The sequence below is a fragment of the Prunus persica genome, chromosome G1 (genome assembly GCF_000346465.2).
Source record: "Prunus persica cultivar Lovell chromosome G1, Prunus_persica_NCBIv2, whole genome shotgun sequence".
Taxonomy (NCBI): Eukaryota; Viridiplantae; Streptophyta; class Magnoliopsida; order Rosales; family Rosaceae; genus Prunus; species Prunus persica.
The window spans coordinates 45,104,203-45,117,958 of NC_034009.1; the positions used below are offsets into that span (position 1 = coordinate 45,104,203).

Sequence of the window (13,756 nt, forward strand, 5' to 3'; positions counted from 1 at the left end):
GTTGGGGTCGATTGTGTGTCCCCCAACTTGGGCCACACACAAGGTTGGTATTTCACTTCCTAGGCTAGGCATGCCTCATCCTTACTATCGGTGACACTCAAACTTGCACAAAACCACCACGGATACTGGCAGAGCCAAGAATTGAAGTGAGAGGGAGCACATTTAAAAATTCAAAACTCTTTTCACTTTCTCTATTGTTACTTTTTGTATAAATAATCTAACATTTATTCATAATATCAAAATATATGCAACTCAAAAGAAATTTAGACATGACAATAAGATAGAAAACTAAGGAAAATGGGGGAATTTAAAAATTTAAGAGGAATTTCATAATATTTTTATAATATTACTATAACTAAATAATAATACTAGTCTTACCACATTTTTAAAAATAAAAAAAAGAGTTTGAATTTTTTTTATTTTTTATTTTTGGAGAAAAAACGATTTCAATAAAGATACGGAAAAGGTTACAAAATATCCTCCACCAAAACATCACACACAGCATCAGGAGGATCCTGAAGCCACGATAATGTTTCTGGTAAGGTAATTGCCAAACGAGCTAAACCCTAAAGCTAAGTGATGCGCTGCTCAATTAGCTTCTCTATAAGCAAATTGAATAGAAGTATTCTCTAACTGGGAAAGGAAAAACTTACAATCTGAGAACAAAAAACTTAAATGGGATCTATCTTCATGCGCATCTTGAACAAACTGTAACACCCCTTGTGCATCACTCTCAATCAGCTTTGGACCTGGTTCGATTCTACCCTAAATGTGCCTCCTCTCACTTAACTTCTCAGCTTCAACATTGTTGGAGAAAGGGTGTCGCGATTGAGAGAGAACGACACAAATCTATTTCAAAAAAATAAAATTAATTGAGACATTAATAGGGCATTGTTGAAAATGAGTTGGGTATTTAGAAGACGGGCATCTTTTTTTTTTTTTTTTTTTTTGTGTGGAGAAATTTTATGATTGCATTCATAATTCAGCCAAAAAATCCACTAGCCACAAAGGGTCAACGAAGCGGTCTAATATCAAAATTAAGAAAATCAGGTGTGTCTCCACTAACGATGATCGAAGAAACTCTGGCATAGACATCCCAACTAAAATTGCAAACTTAGAATAATAAAAAAGAGATAAAGCTTGAAAAAACCAAGCCATAACAATACAAATAAAACTCTCATCAAGGAGAGATGAAAAACTCTCATAAAAGGAGAGGTGAAAACTGCACAGAGAACCCAAAGAGTCTCTGCAACTTATTCCAAATATAAAGAAATTGCGAAAAAGATGGTGGTGGAGATCCGACGCCGAAATGCAAGTGAAGATCTGACGCTGAGCCGCAGCTGCCTGTAATGGTTGAATGAAAATCATAACAAAACTAAAACAAATAGGGAAAACTCTTTGTCTCTGAAAATGGGGGAAGATGTGAAAGGAGGAAGAGAAGAGGGGAGAGGGGGGAAAAACAAAGGCTTCCTCCACCCTCAAAGTGAAAAAGGCTCTAAGAGTGCTTTTTGGGAGAAAGAGGGCTAGGGTTTTGGCTAATACCAACTTAGAGATTTTTTAGAAGACTGGCATCTAACAAAAATGTGATAGTCTTGACATATTGGAATAGCATATTTGGAGAGTGCTTTTAGCCAATTTCGCTACAGGTCATCAATTGACAGCCATTGGATCAATTCAAAACGAATTCAACGGCGAAATAGGCTATGTATAAAGGTCGAAATTAGGCTATGTTCTCACTTAATGTTTTTTTTAATTTTAAGTACTTGTGAGTACAGAAGAAAAATAGTAGCAGTAAAGACTGTCATCAACCATATTCTGTTTAATCAGTCAAACACAGCTAATTAAGGATATAATTGTCAATTCGCATCCAAATTAAGAGGGTAGAATCGGCAATAGAAAGGTATGAAAACCCTAGACTCGCTTCATTGCCCTTCAGAAGCCAGTGGGTCTCAAAGTCCAAACGCCGTTGCTTGTTCGTTGGTGGGCGAGACTTTCAGAGTTGGTGCATTGGCTATGGATAAAGGTCAAGCAGAAATGGAGGGGCCTATTTTCAGGGACATAAGGCGATATTACTGCGAGTATTGTGGAATCCGCAGATCCAAAAAGTCTCTGATTGCTTCTCACATCCTCTCCCACCACAAGGTTTACTAATTTTTTTCTTAATTTTAATGTTGTATCGTCGATTTATGATTTTTTCTGAATTGGGTCTTTGATTTTGAGTGGTATGCTGTTGTGGGTTTATTTGGTTTTGTCTTCGAAACGAAATTTGGAACTTGGGTTGCTTTTAGATTGATTGTTGTAATTTTTATTTATTTTATTTATATATTTTTGGGTGTAGGATGAGATGGAAATGTCTAGTGTTGATGAAGATCGAGAAGTTGAGCAGGAAAAATCTAATACTTGCCAAGAGTGTGGTGTCTCTTTCAGAAAACCTGCACATCTCAAGCAGCATATGCAAAGTCACTCACTTGAGGTATTGTTTATCGTCCATGTTTAAAACAAGCTGAGGCCTTTGAACAAGAAAAAAAATGACTGATAAATTGTCTTCTAGCCTGAGATTTATTGAACTAAGCTTACAGTGTTTTGCTTTTATATGGCTTAGACGAGTTGATTCTTCTTGCTGCTTTTAATTTTGAATTGCTGCCTTTCATTAACCGAGTATAACTCTTCAATGTACTAAAATTGATCTGGCTGCAAGGGAATATTTTATGGAATTGTATGTTATTCTCCCATTAGTTGGCAGTAAAACCAGCAGTAGCTTCTAAAGGAGTAATTGAATGATGTTACAAGTGAGATATAATAGACTTTGATGATGTCAGAGCTTATTCACAATTTCGGAATATGAATATATGTACTAGATGAAGTTTTGTAACGTTTGCATCAATTGAATCTATTGAATATATAAGTTTTGCAGGAATCAACGTATATGAAATATATACGATGGATAGCGTGAAGCATTGGATCCCACACAAAGAACTCCAAAATGCGAGATGGTTATGACTTGAATGGACTAGTACCAGGTGGGAGACCTCCTGTGAAGCTCCATCAAGTGAACCTCAATCACGCACTGTTTGGTTTGAGGGTTAAGTGACTGTTCAATTGTATTTTTTTATATTTATATTTATTCGTTCATCAATTTATGTAGCTTATTCTTTGCAGAGGCCATACATATGTTCAGTAGATGATTGTCATTCCAGCTACAGAAGAAAGGACCACTTGAATCGCCATCTCCTTCAGCACCAAGGGAAACTCTTTAAGTGTCCAATTGAGAACTGCAATCGTGAATTTGGTTTCCAAGGTAACATGAGGAGGCATGTCAATGAACTTCACAGTGAGGATTCCCCCTCAACTAATGGTGGGGCTCAGAAGCAGCATGTGTGCAAGGAAATTGGTTGCGGAAAGGTGTTTAGATTTGCCTCGAGGCTGCGGAAGCATGAGGATTCCCATGGTAGCTTTTGTTTTTGAATTCTATTTTTCTTTTTAAGTTTTATATTATGTTGTCACAATGCAATGAAAAATGCAGATTGACATATAGATGACACATATCTTCCCCTTAACGATGAGAAATATGGTGGTATAATTCTTGGCAATATGATTTTTGCAACCTTTGATGATACCCTTTACTTCTGCAGTTAAGCTAGACACTGTGGAGGCATTCTGCTCTGAACCAGGTTGTATGAAACACTTTACGAATGAGCAATGCCTTCAGGCCCATATCCATTCCTGCCACCAACATACTACCTGTGAGATATGCGGGACCAAGCAACTGAGAAACAACATCAAAAGGCATCTTCTCACACATGAAGATAAACATTCAATAGAGAGGATTAAATGCGATTATAAGGGTTGTCTTCATACGTTTACAACTGTAAGTTGCTGACCTAAAAACAATAGTTGACCCACATTATTAATTATTTTGGGATGTAAAAGTTGTTTAGAATTCTGTGTTAACATTTGGTTTTACATATGCAGAAGTCCAATCTCACTAAACATGTGAAAGCTGTACACCTAGAACATAAACCTTTTGTCTGTAGCTTTTCGGGTTGTGGCTTGAGGTTTGCATACAAGCATGTGAGAGATAACCATGAGAAAACTGGATGTCATGTCTATACTCAGGTGACTTTTTGGTCTTGGATAATTCAATACCCCTGCATGTTGGATGTTTGCATATTCTTTTTGGATAAGCATCTTTTCAGCCAATGTCACAATATGAACTCATATGGGGGAAATCAATGGCTTTGAATTTCAGGGGGACTTTGAAGAGGCTGATGAGCAATTCCGGTCACGTCCAAGGGGTGGGCGTAAAAGGGAGTGCCCCGACATACCAATGCTGGTTCGTAAAAGGGTGACTCCACCAAATCAATTGGGCCAAGAGTGCGAGTACATCTCCTGGTTACACTCACAAGAGGACAATGACGAGCAGTGAATGTGAATTCGAATATTGATATATATATATATATATAGGTAGTAGGCTAGTAGCTTGGACATTATTCCACCACTTTTGTTGCTGCTTGTGAATGTGAATACGAATACGAATACTGATATATATAGTTGTAGCTTTTGATAGCTTTTAAATCCGTCACAATTGTGGCTATAATTCTTCATGTAGTGCATTGCATGCTCTTGTTTCTTTCTACTCAGTAGTTATTTTGAAAAGTGGTTTCTATTGCTTGGTTTTTTTATTTTTTGACTAAATATTCTAAACAACTCAAAAGTACTGGGACGGGATTTGAGTTCGGGCGATGGGCATTCTGTCCTAACCAATGGAATTAAACGATATTCTGATCTATAAACTAGGGATGGGGAATTGAATTGGGATACAAGGTGGCCGTTGCTCCAGCAAACTGACTCTTTCCACATGTGCATATTACTTTGTTTGAGTTTACTTCTTACACTTACAAGAAAATAAGGAATTTTTGTTTGGGAGACTTTAGAAAAGCCCAAAGGAGAGAGAAAAATTTTAAAAGAAGCCAAAATGGACAAATTTGCCCTTATTTATTTTTTGATTTCCTAAGGAATCCTTTACATTTGCATGTCTTTGGTTTGAAAGTTGAGAGGTTTTTCTGTCTTTTTTAAAAAAGCTTTGGCTTTTTCCAAAAGTGAAAGTTTTTTTATGGGTAAAACCTAAATTTACTTTTTTGTTTTCGTATTTTGGTAGTATTTAAATTGCCTTGTTTGGTTTGGAAACCCTTAATATTTTGAATTAACCCCTTTAATTTTCTCCCCTAAATATTTTACTTTTACCCTCCATGAATTAAAAAATGAAATACCACATAAGGGCCTTATCCTCAGTTGACACTTTTCCAGCCTCCCTTTAAGCAGATGCCACCGCTGGCGAGGGGTTGTAGGCAGCTTTAGTGCAAACATCAAAGATTGACCGAGTAATTTTGTTAATGATTAGGTCAAGTGTGTTTCTTTTGTAAAACTTTCAATGAATGCTACCTTTATTTCCTTCATTTCCTAGCCTATCCAATCGGGTTAAAAAGTTGAATTGAATACCTCCAAAATAATTTTTATATTTCCTAGAATAAGATTTGAAGTTGGAATTTACTTATACAAAAAAATAACAAATAAAAATAATGAAACAAGTCATGTTCGCAGATGTAAATTAGATCAGTTAATTAAAATACCAAGTCTTGTATCCTACATTTTTAAATTATTTTAAAATAATTTAGGCTAAGCAAACGACCACTAACTAGTTTAATATGCGCATGCCCGATCATTACTATTTGTTTCTTCATTTTTACCTTTTTTTTTTTGGGACCCAATCTGTTTTTGAACAACCAACGAAACATTAGCCATTAGCCTGCTGCCTGCGACAGTGTTGCGACCTGGTCCCGTCAGAGATGGTGTCAACGATATCTTCTTCTTCAGCTCCATCAAGTTGTTCGCTTCTCTCCTCCGAGTTCTTTCCAACTCGGTCGACTCAGCCATTCAAAGCCGCTTCGCTTTCATGGGTTTCTTCTTTTCCTCCGGTAAACATATCCATAAGCTCCATTGCAGACCCTCCCACTCCCACTCTCAACAAGGTAATTAATACGCTCACTTTCGCAATCTCCCAAACCACCCTTTCGATAATTCTCAGAAAAAAAAGAGTGTTATCTTTCAAATTCCTTATCTTAGACAAATATGAAGATAACTCTGAATTCTTAATCTGTGAAGCTTAATTGAAGAGGTTGCACTATCACTGAAATGGGATTTTACTGAAATTGTATGTTGGAAAAGATATTAACGATACAGTCAATTATTTTGGAAACCAGAGCTTTATGAATCTGCCGTTAGTGTGCTGGTTTGAATGAATGAGTTTTGTGGGTTATCTGTATTTAATCTTGATTTCTAAATAAGACGTGATATTGGGAATTCAAGTCATGTGATGAGTATAGCTTTTTCAGGGTAGCTAAACACTTCATTTTAGGTCACTTAGGCTAAGAAGGAATCACTCTCACAAAAGGGTGAAACTTGAAATTGTGGATGTATGAGTACTCTTGGGAGGCTCAGTATGGAAATTATTGTAGATGTTGCATCCTGTTTGCTTTCTTGTGAAGAAGCATTTTCCTGGTCTATTGTGGACTTGTAGTGTAAGCTATTGTCTAAATTTGATAAACTCAATTAACACTCTGTTACCAAAAATCCTCAATCCATTGAAATCTCTTTGAGGAGGGTCTCCTAGCCAATAGCAGGACCAGGCATTCTTGTTTTGACAGGGGGACATGTTTGGCATGTCCTATAGCAAATTGCAGGAAGTCCAAAGAGGCTACTTTACCCTCTCTTGACGCCGTGAACATTCTACAACTTAACTGTTTATAAACTGGGGACAAAACCTTTTGATGGTAGTTGTTGTATATGTTTTACATGTGCCAAGTCCTTTCTTGCTAGTATATGTAGTTTCTGTTGTTTTTTGGGGATATGGGATGAGATGAATTGGTGGCCCCAAAAAAATGTAAATAAGTTGGGTTTCAGCATCATACTGTTATGTCATATTGTCCCCTTAAGAACTCTTTGAGGTTCCTAAAAATATGCATTGCATAAAATGAATAACTAGAAATCCTTCTAAACTGTTGAGCTGACACCTGCTGGGCACCTATTTTTGCCTTTGTAATTCCAATATATTTTACTTGTAATTTTAGAATTCTGTTGTTCGAGCTGCATGGACGCGGAGATCTCGAGGAGAAGCTGCAAAGAAGCCTAACAGGAAATCGTGGAAACAGAAGACTGATATGTATATGAGGCCTTTCTTACTGAATGTTTTCTTTTCAAAAAAGTTTATCCACGCAAAAGTGATGCATCGGGGAACAAGCAAAGTGATATCAGTCGCTACCACGAATGCCAAGGATGTTCGGAGCAACTTACCCTCACTCACAGATCACAACGCTTGCAGAGTTATAGGGAGGCTTATTGCTGAGCGATCAAAGGAAGCTGATGTTTATGCATTGTCTTATGAGCCCAGGAAAGATGAACGGATTGAAGGTAAGCTTGGGATTGTTCTTGATACCATTAAAGAAAACGGGATCATATTTGTTTGAACTAATTAGTGAACTCTTTTAGCCATGTTTGCTGCAATTGAAATTAAAATGTAGAATGTTTATCATTGTTTCACCACCAAATGAATGCCTCACAAATTGGTTGGTTTGAAGACTCCTCTCTCTACTTAGTTCCATGCATGCTTGCTTCACCCCCACAGCTAGTGTATCTATATCATCAAACAACCTATATAAATTTTGTCACATCTGGGGGACGAATCTGATCAAGGTTGATTGCTAGACTTTTGACAATTGGGACAGTTGAACTGATCTTTGTGGTAAAGTTTCTTTGCTTAAATCGAATAAGCTTTTGAATTCATTTTTCCACTTATGGAAGATTAGGTCCAACTGACCGAATCAGCTCCTGTAGCGAGTGTTCTAAACGCTAAGGATTGGTTGCATTGCATACACACCTTAAGAAAATTCATGGAAACCAAAAACACAAGTATCATAATAAGTTTTTTATATAATTATAGTAAGTGTTTCAAGCATGATAATAAATTCCAATACCTGGTTTGATATTTGATTGACTATAATAATAATAATAATAATAATAATAATAATCAGTATCTAGTAATTTATTTGAGGATACTATTTGCCTCCTTACCGGTAAGGAGATACTCCTACTTCTTACGAATCACAGTTTGACACATGTCGCACTCCTATTGGTAGGAATATAAGAACTCCTACATATCTGATAAGGATGGAAGTATTTTTCTTCATTTGAACAGGTGAACACAAGTATCTAGAATGTTTCTTACTTTTATTGGAATTTTGGGGGAGTATAAGGGGCTTATGTTTCTCTTTCACGAGTTGTCCCTGAATATTTGACAAGTCCTCAAAGTTTTAAATCAATCAATTGGTCCTTGATAATTTTTTGGTCCACCCTCTCATCTTATTCCGTCAAAATCTTTGTTAAAATTGGTAATCCAGCCTACTTTAAAGAGATAATTCATCAAAATACAACCTATCACCACATGACACAAAGTAAAGCTAACGTGTCTTGCTCAACAAGGCTCGCCTTGATGGGCCCCAAACTGTAATTGAAAAGAATATGACTTTATTAAGCACAAACATGAATTTTAGGACTAAAATGAGCTATATTTAAACGATAATACCCTTTTAAAGTTGGTTACACGACACACATGACTAGTTTGACCCTCACTAACGGCATATATTATTAGTAGTTTTAATCATGCTCTTTGTTTTACTCACATAATCCTTTCAATTATTCTAACCCGTAGAAAGAAAAACACTTATTTATTATTTCACTTCTTGAAACTCGAGTTCGTTCTCACTTAATCGTCAAGAACTCAAATTTTCTCACTATACTTCCTTTTAAAAGGTCTTCGGATGTCCTCGTTGTTAGGTTCTTAAATCAACAGGACTGTAATATCAATTCGGTTTGTTCGTTTTTTTGTTAGACCGTGAGAGCTTGAATGACCATCGACTAATTTTCTCCACGTTGAGTGATTTGCTTCGATTTGTCCTTATCTGAAAATCACCCAAACCAAAATTAATAATTCCTTTGGGCCAAAATTCAAATTATTTGGTACCATCAACGGCCCAGGGAAAGGTATAAAAAGAGAACCTAACAAGAAAACTCATCCATCAGTATTCACTGCAACACAGAGAGAGCGCGGGGGTTTTGCTCACCTACAACCACTTGACAGATCAAAAATCTGCAGAAAGTAGCCCGATTTCTTGAAGGTAAGGTCAAATTACCCCTCAGTCTCTTTCAACCCTAACGTCTGCTAATTTAGTGTAGTTTTGTGTGCCCAAGTAGAATCAAATTTTAATGTTAAAAGAGTATAATCCTGTTCTATTGCTTATTATTGTGGCTTTGTTTTTCCTGTTTCGTGATTTTCGAATGCGTGATTTGTGTTTAGTGTAAATCTGCCCCTTCTTTCAACAATCCTTGAGATCCTCGATATGGACCACAGGCGTAAGATGTTGGCAACTGCAAGCTCTCAAGCTCAAGGTCCTGAGTTCATTGTTGATAGATTCAGTGATCTTCCAGTTGAAGTTGCTCATCACATTCTTTCCTTCCTCCCCTTCAAAGACATCGGACAGGTGGGCTGTGTGTCCAAAAGATGTCTAGAGCTTTATCTTTCATATCCGTCATTGATTTTTAATCCAAGTCACCAACAAAGAAATAACATGTGGAGACGATTGGAGGCGTTTAACTATTTTGATAAATTCTTGGCTAATCGTGATAGTAATAAGATAGAGTGCTTTCGTATATCTTGGGACTACCATTCAGTCAAATTTGCAAGAGCATTTAATGAGTTGCTCAGAATATCCACATGGATCCGTCATGCGGCAAGGTGTAATGTCCAAGTGTTAGATCTTGACTTCGATATGCAGTGTAGAGTACCATTAGAGTTATTGCCGTCTTCCATCTCTGCTTGTAAATCTTTGAGAACTTTAGTGATAGATTTTAAGTGGAACATTCTTAAATGGCCCTCTTCCAATTTTTTGACTAATCTCCAATGTTTGAAGTTGAATAGGGTTCAAATAGAAGGTTTGGAGCTTTTTGACAAATGGATCCCATGCTGTAAATTCCTTAAGGAATTACAGCTCGTATATGTTTCCGGTATAAAACGTATGACCGTTATAAGCTCTTCTTTGGAATCATTTAGTTTTGTGCTTTATGATCGAAATCCACTCTGTTATCTTGGCATATCCGGTGAGAAACTTGAAGATATACATATACAGTGGCAATGTGCTTCACTTAGCGGAAAATCATTAAATATTTTTGCTCCAAATCTGAAGTATTTGAAATGGGGTGGGAATTTGATGGATCACCAGAATCTGGGGAATTTAACGTGTTTAGAAAAAGCTGAGATTTATCTGGATCCGAAGGTTGATGAGTCTGATAAAATATTTGAGGTTCTTTGCAGCATAGGGAGGAGTAAAGTTCTTATTCTAAATGAAGAGACCATGAAGGTAAAGCGTGACTGCCATCCTTCATACAGTAATCTTCTTTAAACAAGATGTTATGCATGCAGAGCTTATTATATTAACTTTCCACACTTTATCAGTGATAATACACTATACTAGTATCACCATGAAGGAAAATGAATACTTTTTTCATATAAACAGAAGTAAATTCATAATTATTCTGAAGTTTTTTTTTAAAATTTAATCCATGTATGCAATTTATCAGTCTTTAATGATACTAAATTGAAAATATGTACCAGCTGTTTTTTTTTTGGTTTTAATTTATATATATATATTTTATAAAAGGAAAATATGTACTAGTTATGAATTACTGATGTCCACAAAACAAAGTTGTTAACGAAAAATGCAACAGATTTGGCAAATGTTTGTTCATTGCATTTATCTAGACTTCAGGAAATATATTGGATTTAGTTATACTTTGTTACTATTTTTTTTTTTGGATAAGGGATAACTTTGTTTCTGTTTTGATTCTTGCGCTTTAGGGCACTTATCTTGTCCTATTTGAGGTTCAGCCTTTATAACATTGCAAAACATTGCAGGCTCTGTGCAGGAAAAGTCCCATGCCAACATTAGATGGTATTTCATACTTGGGTTTGCGTACTAGCAGCTTGACTGACGAGCTATTCCCCAAAATGGTCTCTCTTCTTAATGGAATGACTACTTTGCGTAAATTGTGCATAACTTCTAATCCATCCTTCATAAGATGGCGGCCATTAGATGCTCCTGATAATGTAAGTAATAGTATTGTATGTTGGCCCTTGCTGTCTCTCACATGCACACAGACATATCTTGAATGAGATGCATTTGATCTTGGTCAAATAATAAAGTATTTTTCCTTTCCTTATGTTTTTATGAATATGTTTCTAACAAAATTCAATTGATTTGCTTGCTGCCTTTCCAGTCATCCAGGTATAATACGAGCTGCTGTGGATCCCATAACCTTGCTTGTATGCATGAGCTTCAAGAGGTAATAATAGAGCTTTCAAATGGTACTAATGAATGGAAGTTAGCAAAGTATATACTGGAGCATATTCAGAGTTTGAAGAAAATGGTAATTCTTTATTCATCCAAGCAAGAAGAAGATGTGGTATTGAGAAAAAAACCCGAGATGATCTCCGCTGCAACAGTTGTCTTTCAGAAAAAGTAGAGCAGTTGACCAAGAACAAAAAGTGGGGAGAAAGGAGCAGGTATAATATTTTTCAGAGGGATTTGTTTTTGCTATAACATTGTAAACTTAGTCTTGATGTTGATTGGTGGTGCAGTATGATATTTCTTTTGGACAAGACACCCCTAAACTTGATATATTTTAATTTGGAGTATGGTTTTTGAATGGCGTACTGCTCTGTTATTATTGTGTTTGGAATAACGTTCCAGATTCACTCATAATTTAATGGGGTTTTGGAGATTTTGGTTTAGATGACATTGTAAGTGTACTCTCAGAGTTTTTCTCTCCCCTTGTCGATGGTGGCGAAGCTAAAAGCAACACTACGTCAGTGTTGGGTTCCTCATCAGGAAACATCCTCTTAGTTTTAATCATAATGTTACTATGTGTCTTGTTATCGGTGCTATGTTCCATGAAATGGGTATACATAAGTAAAATGTATGGTAAACCATGTAAAACATAATTACAATATACCAATTTTCTATGAGAATAGATTAATGTGCACTTTTCTTGAATAATAATGTGTACTTGTATCAGTTACTATAGCCATAAGCTATGTTTCTAAGCTATTTATCAAGCTATCTAGTAATATGGCTCTTTGAAGAAGATCACAAATATGATACAACAAATAGCAAAAATGATAATGAAAACATCAATGGTGAGAGCAGTCATTGCTTGATCGCCCAGCGCCATGTTCCTTCCACCTAGACGATCAACCATATCCGGCACAGGTTTGTACTTCTCTACTTCTTTCACATAAGGATCCTCCAACTTCATTCTCATTATTTCTGCTTGGCGGCTTGCAGCCTCTTGAGCAAGTGTCCAGTTGTAAAATCTACGGGTCTCTTCGTTGCTCAACACGTTATAAATTTCTCTTAGCCTCACGAACTTGTCGGATGCAGTCTTTAGGGGAAGAGAAGTGGTGTCTGGATGGTACTCTTTGGATAGTCTTCGGTAAGCAGCTTTGATTTCTTCTAGATCAGCCTCTGCTGATACTCCTAAGAACCTGACCAAAATTGATGCCATTTACAATTTACAATGAGTAAAAGTACGATACACATCTAGTGGTTGTACTTCATGCATGTGACTTAATTACACACATAATAATAATGCATAATTCAGGTTTAATATCCTGCTTTTATGATTTAGACTTCACTTATATCTGCCCTGTCTAGTAGTAATTACTTTCTTAGCACAACATGTTAACCCCTGATGAAATTTTAATGAATCAAATCTCTCCGAAATCTTGAAGAATTGCCTCATATCTCTCTCTGAAATTTGGTATTAGAAGGATATGGTAAGACTTGAGAGTGAATGAGTTCAGAACAAATGCACAGATATAATGAATCACTCATGAAATTGCAATTCCTTGAACTATTGTATCTCTTCAAAGCTGGGTTTTATTTAATTATTTATCAAGTTGAAACATATAATTGCCAAGTTAAATACAGAAAAAAAAAAAAATTCAATGTTTAAAATAATAAAAATACTTATTCAACTTGAAAGACTCACTGGTAATGAGAATCAGAAATTGAGTCATTCAGCAAATCAGCAAACTTGTCTTCCAAGAGATTGCTCTGCTGCTCTTGCTCTGCTTGTGCCTGCTGTGCTTTGCTGCTGCTAGTTGCACTGCTTCCTCCAATCCAACCTTCATCCTCATTCTCCCAATGGATTCTTGTATCAACTCCTGGTGGGGCCCTCTCAGATTTGCTTGGCCCTTGTGATGCTGACACGTGTAATCTGACATGGGTTGTTGCTTTTCTAGTTGTTGCTCTTCTTGCTCCTCTTCTTGTTGCTGCTGTTGTTGTTGGGCTCCCAAGTAAGAAAGTGTGTGAAGCCTGAGGAGCGGCTGTGAAAGCCATGGAAAAGGGAGGCTAAGAAGGTGCTCTGTGGTATTTTACAATTATTTTTTGGTCATATTGTTGCTGAGGGGATTGTTTTTCATGGCCTCGTTTATGTGGTTCAGAATAAAAATCAAAGCAGGTTCATATATTAATGAATTTTATTTATTTATTTTGTGACAACATGACTTGTCCTCACCTACAACAAGAGGTATGCTATTATGTGGTCCACATTGAAGAGGATTAAGCAGCCCGATATATCTACAAAT

At 36.4% G+C, this 13,756-nt stretch overlaps 4 protein-coding genes across 6 annotated transcripts; 3 read left to right on the plus strand and 1 right to left on the minus strand.

The window, feature by feature from the left end:
• On the plus strand, positions 1,894-4,656 carry LOC18790504 (transcription factor IIIA). Its single transcript, XM_020555122.1, has 6 exons — positions 1,894-2,142; positions 2,339-2,473; positions 3,160-3,448; positions 3,633-3,868; positions 3,973-4,116; positions 4,250-4,656. The coding sequence occupies exons 1-6, from the start codon at positions 1,903-1,905 to the stop codon at positions 4,424-4,426; spliced, it is 1,221 nt and encodes a 406-aa protein (XP_020410711.1). The 5' UTR covers positions 1,894-1,902; the 3' UTR covers positions 4,427-4,656.
• Positions 5,746-7,633, plus strand: LOC18791106 (50S ribosomal protein L18). The gene is made up of 2 exons (XM_007224033.2): positions 5,746-6,029; positions 7,128-7,633. Exons 1-2 carry the CDS (start codon positions 5,847-5,849, stop codon positions 7,521-7,523), a joined length of 579 nt encoding a protein of 192 aa, XP_007224095.2. The 5' UTR covers positions 5,746-5,846; the 3' UTR covers positions 7,524-7,633.
• LOC18790105 (F-box/LRR-repeat protein At3g26922) lies at positions 8,874-12,246 on the plus strand. 3 transcript variants are annotated; one of them, XM_020555942.1, is made up of 4 exons: positions 8,874-9,230; positions 9,410-10,469; positions 11,024-11,215; positions 11,386-12,246. In XM_020555942.1, exons 2-4 carry the CDS (start codon positions 9,453-9,455, stop codon positions 11,629-11,631), a joined length of 1,455 nt encoding a protein of 484 aa, XP_020411531.1. In that variant the 5' UTR covers positions 8,874-9,230; positions 9,410-9,452; the 3' UTR covers positions 11,632-12,246. The 3 variants fall into 3 exon arrangements, with proteins under 3 accessions (XP_020411531.1, XP_007224701.2, XP_020411532.1); XM_007224639.2 differs by having other exon boundaries at positions 9,464-10,469; XM_020555943.1 differs by having other exon boundaries at positions 8,888-9,230; positions 9,410-9,593.
• Positions 12,124-13,603, minus strand: LOC18791648 (NAD(P)H-quinone oxidoreductase subunit T, chloroplastic). Its single transcript, XM_007223620.2, has 2 exons — positions 13,159-13,603; positions 12,124-12,652 (listed from the first exon to the last, which is right to left on the minus strand). Exons 1-2 carry the CDS (start codon positions 13,506-13,508, stop codon positions 12,229-12,231), a joined length of 774 nt encoding a protein of 257 aa, XP_007223682.1. The 5' UTR covers positions 13,509-13,603; the 3' UTR covers positions 12,124-12,228.

Bases quoted from the DNA above. Each gene is read 5' to 3' on its own strand.
- LOC18790504 (XM_020555122.1), top strand. From the start codon at position 1,903: ATGAAAACCCTAGACTCGCTTCATTGCCCTTCAGAAGCCAGTGGGTCT. The intron at 2,143-2,338 runs GTTTACTAATTT...TTTTGGGTGTAG, and splicing joins ACATCCTCTCCCACCACAAG to GATGAGATGGAAATGTCTAG. The intron at 4,117-4,249 runs GTGACTTTTTGG...TTTGAATTTCAG, and splicing joins GATGTCATGTCTATACTCAG to GGGGACTTTGAAGAGGCTGA.
- LOC18791648 (XM_007223620.2), bottom strand. From the start codon at position 13,508: ATGGCTTTCACAGCCGCTCCTCAGGCTTCACACACTTTCTTACTTGGG. The intron at 12,653-13,158 runs GTGAGTCTTTCA...AATTTTGGTCAG, and splicing joins ATTTCTGATTCTCATTACCA to GTTCTTAGGAGTATCAGCAG.
- LOC18791106 (XM_007224033.2), top strand. From the start codon at position 5,847: ATGGTGTCAACGATATCTTCTTCTTCAGCTCCATCAAGTTGTTCGCTT. The intron at 6,030-7,127 runs GTAATTAATACG...TTGTAATTTTAG, and splicing joins CCACTCCCACTCTCAACAAG to AATTCTGTTGTTCGAGCTGC.
- LOC18790105 (XM_020555942.1), top strand. From the start codon at position 9,453: ATGGACCACAGGCGTAAGATGTTGGCAACTGCAAGCTCTCAAGCTCAA. The intron at 10,470-11,023 runs GTAAAGCGTGAC...AAAACATTGCAG, and splicing joins TAAATGAAGAGACCATGAAG to GCTCTGTGCAGGAAAAGTCC. The intron at 11,216-11,385 runs GTAAGTAATAGT...CTGCCTTTCCAG, and splicing joins CATTAGATGCTCCTGATAAT to TCATCCAGGTATAATACGAG.